Source organism: Montipora foliosa, chromosome 4 (genome assembly GCF_036669935.1).
Source record: "Montipora foliosa isolate CH-2021 chromosome 4, ASM3666993v2, whole genome shotgun sequence".
NCBI lineage: Eukaryota > Metazoa > Cnidaria > Anthozoa > Scleractinia > Acroporidae > Montipora > Montipora foliosa.
Window position 1 is genome coordinate 29,907,632 of NC_090872.1, and position 5,000 is coordinate 29,912,631.

The 5,000-nt window shown below is 41.5% G+C and overlaps 1 protein-coding gene across 1 annotated transcript in view; it reads left to right on the forward strand.

Moving 5' to 3' along the window:
- LOC138000574 (exosome complex exonuclease RRP44-like) overlaps window positions 1-5,000 on the forward strand; it is a 46,168-nt gene that overhangs the window by 4,388 nt on the left and 36,780 nt on the right. Inside the window, exon 4 of the mRNA XM_068847074.1 lies at window positions 2,782-2,912. Coding sequence (XP_068703175.1) covers window positions 2,782-2,912 — 131 coding nt within the window. The remainder of the gene's footprint in view (window positions 1-2,781; window positions 2,913-5,000) is intronic.

Here is a 5,000-nt window from a genome sequence, read left to right on the forward strand (position 1 = left end):
ATAATAATAATAAGTTTCCAGACGAAGTGTGCAGACGCGATCAAGAAAAAACGCAACTGGAGTGCCCCGGGCCCCGATAGAATTGCAAACTACTGGTGGAAAAGGGCTGTCACTTTACATGAAGGGACTGCGGCTAGCTTCAAGACCATCTTAACGGGCGAAGTCGGATATCCCAGCTGGTTCACAGGAGGGAGAACCAATCTGATCCCTAAGCCGGGCGAGCTCTCCAGTCAGAACCAGAGGCCTATAACCTGTTTGAACACGCAGTATAAGTGGTTTACCACCTGCTTATTGTCACCAATGGACGAACATCTGGAGACACACAACCTGTTAGAAGAAGAGCAAAGGGGAGCCAGGACCAAGTGCAGTGGGACCTTGGACAACTTAATGATTGACAGAATGGTTTGTCGAGATAGTCGAAATGGAAGCAGGAACCTAAGCATGGCTTGGATCGACGTGCGAAAGGCGTTCGATTCTGTAAGCCATGCTTGGTTGCAAGAAATGATGACGATGCACAAATTCCCCTTATGGATGTGCAGAACAGTAGCGAGACTGTGTGCAAGCTGGAATACGAAGATCACGGCCAGAACAAAGGAAGGGTATGAAACCTCTGACGTCATAAGGTTCAACAAAGGCCTTCCACAGGGCGACGCTTTATGTCCGAGGTTGTTCACTTTATGCCTTAACCCAATATCTTGGAAGTTGAAAGCATCGGAAGGATACAAGCTGTCAAGACCACTGAGTGGCAAGATTACGCACTTGCTATACATAGATGATATGAAGATATATGCAGCGTCGAAGGATAAACTTGAGAGAGTAATGAAGACAGTTAAAGAAGCCATGGCAGATGTCGGTTTGGAGTGGAACGAGAAGAAGTGTTCTACAGCTCATGTAAGGAGAGGTTCATTGGACAGCAGTTTGGGAGGCACTGCCATCGGAGAAAGGCAGGTCATACAAAATCTGAAGAAGGGAGAAACTTACAAGTTTTTGGGTGTTTTAGAAAATTCTAAGCAAGAGGACAGCTCTGTTCTGTGCGGAGCTTCAAAGGTTTGCTTGCAGAGACTGTCAATTATATGGTCGAGCCCCCTATCGGACTTCCACAAAGTCTTAGCATCTAATCAATACGCACTACCAGTTGTCACCTACCCTATGTGGACACTAACATGGCCGCTCGCAGATCTACAACAACTCGATCGCGAAGCTCGCAAGATCATCAAAGAGAATGGAGGCTACCATCCACTCGGTTCAACCGAATTGCTATACCTACCAAGGAAGTGTGGAGGCCGGGGACTGAAGTCATTTGAGAGCCTGTATAAGCAGACCAAAGTCAAGACCACAATGAAGCTGTACGCAAACGAAGATCGAACGATGAGTTTAGTGCGCGAGTTTGAAGAGAAGTGCGAACGAGCAGGAAGAAGATCACTCGTAAAGGATGCCAAGAAATTTGCTTTGGAAATGGACATTACTCTGGACCTTGCATACCCAGATCCCAAAGCGTTGCAAACTGACTCAGGTGAGGAATCACATGTTAAAGGAGTAGGGAGAACATTACGAGCGAGAGAAGAAGAGAGAAGCATGAGGGAAGTAAGAGAGCAGAGGTGGCAAGGAAAGCTGTTCGGAGAAAGATGGGATGATAACAAAGTTATTGACTGCTTCACTTGGCTTAGTAAGTGGAAGTCTGCACCTGTGCATACTGTTGCTGGAATCTATGAGTTATACCAGCAATTACTCCCCACTAAGCTGTACCACCAGAGCAAGACGAAGACGCTGACCACCTCGGATACCACGTGTCGTATGTGTGGAAAAGGGCCTGAATCTATGGCCCACGTGATTAGCGGATGTGGTACCTTGGCACAGACTAAGTACATGCAGAGACACAATGCAGCCTTGAAAATCCTTTTCTTCGACTTCCTGAAAAACTTAGATCTTATCCAGTGTATCCCCCCTTGGTACTCTCCAGTCTCACCTAAACCCGAGTACAAGAATGACCGAGCGTGCGCGTACTGGGATGTCCCAGTATTTGCTGAAAATACGGAAGTCAGGGCTAACAGAATTGATGCGAGAATTGTGGACAGAAAGGAGAAGAAGGTGATCCTTATTGAGATGAGCTGCCCTTGGGTTTCCAACAGAGAACAGAAGGAACAGGAGAAAACTGACAAGTATGCGCCGTTGAGATGGGAGATGCGCCAACAGTTCCCCGGCCACACTATCACACAGTTTAATGTGATAGTTGATGTACTAGGAGGCTACTCTATGGAGACGGCGGAGAAAGTTAGGAAGTTTTTAGGTTTGGATAGAGGGAACCAGGTTTTGTTTAATATGCAGAAGGCAGTTTTATCGTACACCCTAAACATAGCAAGGTCATTCAAGGTTTCGACGAGTTATTAAGGAATATAAACTCTTGTTCCTTTCTCAAATGTTGGTTCGTTAGTTATTACCAATTGGTTTGTAAATAGGTTTAACAGTAGGGATTGTTACACAATAGTGCCTTTTCCTACTTATATTTGTAAGCATACTTACGTACTACATACTGCATAATAATAATAATAATAATAATAATAATAATAATAATAATAATAATAATAATAATAATAATAATAATAATAATAATAATAATAATGACTTTATTCCAGTATATCCAATACTCCATTGACTCTTCATCTGGAAAAGCTAAACAACAATCAAGTAATTTAAGGCTCTGAAGCAGTTTAAAAAATTCATGACATCTCATGCCATAACCACATACACTGTAGATGTCGCTGCACTTTTTGTTTCCTTCAGCTGGTACAACGAACATTTAAAAGAATGTGATGGTGGCAGTGATGATGATACTAGGGTAAGGATTGTTCTTCTCACGAATGACAAAGCAAATAAAGAGAAGGCAGAGAAAGCTGGAATTATTAGCTTTACAGGTACTGTAAATGTATATGTTCATGGATCTATAAACTACAATCAGCGACAAAATTAGTTGACACTGTGTTTAAACAGGTCTTTTTTAAGTATAAAACGAGATGCTTCCGTGAAGCATACACTGGGTTGCCTGTGGTACATGCCACAGAAAATCAGAAGGCACTTAATTGTGTGGTATTCAAATAAAGAATTCCAGTCTCTGAAGAATAACAAATAAAAGAGAAGCCAGAAACATTGGCTTCTGGGCTGACATGTTGATAATTTTGAAGTTCCCTCACAACTTCTTTTCACCACAAGTGTGCCCTCTGAGCATCTGAAAGCTTTGTAATACTAAACTTCACTGAAGTCAAGCCCTGTTTCGCAGGGTTAGTGTTAGGATGGGAGACCAAAACAATAAACCCCTCATAAAAAACAGGAACATCTGACCGAAAATACTATGAACGCTAACAAATGCGAACTCAGCAAGGTACAGATTCTGGTAGCTTGCTTTATGCCAAACAAATTTTGATGAAAAAGCAAATAACTATTGATACACAGTTTTCAGAAAGAGCAGAAGGAAGTTTCCCGGACGGTCGATCGAGAATAAAATATTTATGACATGAAAACAACATTAATTTTGAACCGTGAATATAGAATATAAAAAGTTACGATCAGCGACAAACATTTTGGGAGATTTTTGCTACGTTCAAGTAAATTGCAAAATCGAAAGTGACATGGCCGGAATTCAGCGGGCGCCGTGATTAAGTTACCGCGGCATGTTTACTCGCCAAACAGTGAAGCATCTGTGTCAAATGATGGCAAGATACCGGGTTTTTGTAAGTTTCTTTTTCTGTCAAGTGTTATAAAGTTTGACAATGAAATGAGCGAAGTCAAAACAAAGATGACAATCGCCCAACTCTTGTTTATGCAAAGTCAAAATTTACTCTCCAAGACGCGTACGACGTTATTTATCACCAGGTAATTCCATCATTTTGGAAATAGCAGCTACTTTATTATTCATCTGCGTCACAAGTTTTCACTGATTTTGGGGCTCATTTTGTTGAAACTCAAGCACGCTTCCAACAGGCCTGTGAACCCTTCCTGCTTACAGAGCAATACTAAAAAACTTCTCCCATATCACATTTGAACCTTAAGCTCGAAAATTCAATACACAACATGATATTATAATTCACAAAGGCAGAAAATACCACAGAATCCTTTTCCAGGGAAATATTTATTGAAACAAACAACATATTTGCTCTTAGAGGCGAAAACCTCTTCCTATTTCATTGCGTGCGTGAACACAAGAAACTCAATCGTGTCAAATTACCATGTACTTCAGGTAAATACAGCTCACTTTGATTTCGTCTCGACGGGCGATAGATTGTTGTCGAAGTCCAGTGCCCGTCGCTTTTGAGATTCCTGTCTATTTTATCCAACTGACTTTCCATTATTGAGCTCCATAAGGGTATATTTTGTTTAAGGATCCACTAAAACGCCATTCGCGTTACATGACTCTCGAAGCCATTGCAGGCTAAGTTAATGATTCTACTGTGTCCACCAGAGAAATCTATGCAGTTCCACTACCCTCTCGATCCTAAGAAAATACTCGCAGAAGGCTCTATCCACAAAGACACCACTTGCCAGGGGAGTGACAGGCAGGACTTTTACCGACACGGAAAAAAAAAAAAAAAAAAAAAAAAAGAAAAAAAAGAAAACAAAGAAACTAAATGCAGACCTTGACTGGGTTTGCCATGAGGCAACCCAGTAATAACACTATAATTTGAATCATGCTCTAAATTATTGAAGACCCCCCTCCCCCATTCAATGTTGCCCATTTGTACGTAAATATCCCGGGAATCACGCAACAACATTGTTTGGGGGGAGGGGGCGAATTGGACTACTTAAGAAGGCTAAGAGATAGAAGTAATGCGGAATAGGGGTAGAAATGGTCGATGTGTCAACAATTTTGTCACCGATTGTAGGTAAACCTTTTAGACCCTGGTTAAACCCAAATGTTCATGTAACATTATTCAACTGTAGATCATGCAGTCAATTATAATTATTACATAATGCTGCAACAGTTATAAATTACTGACTAGCTGCACTAG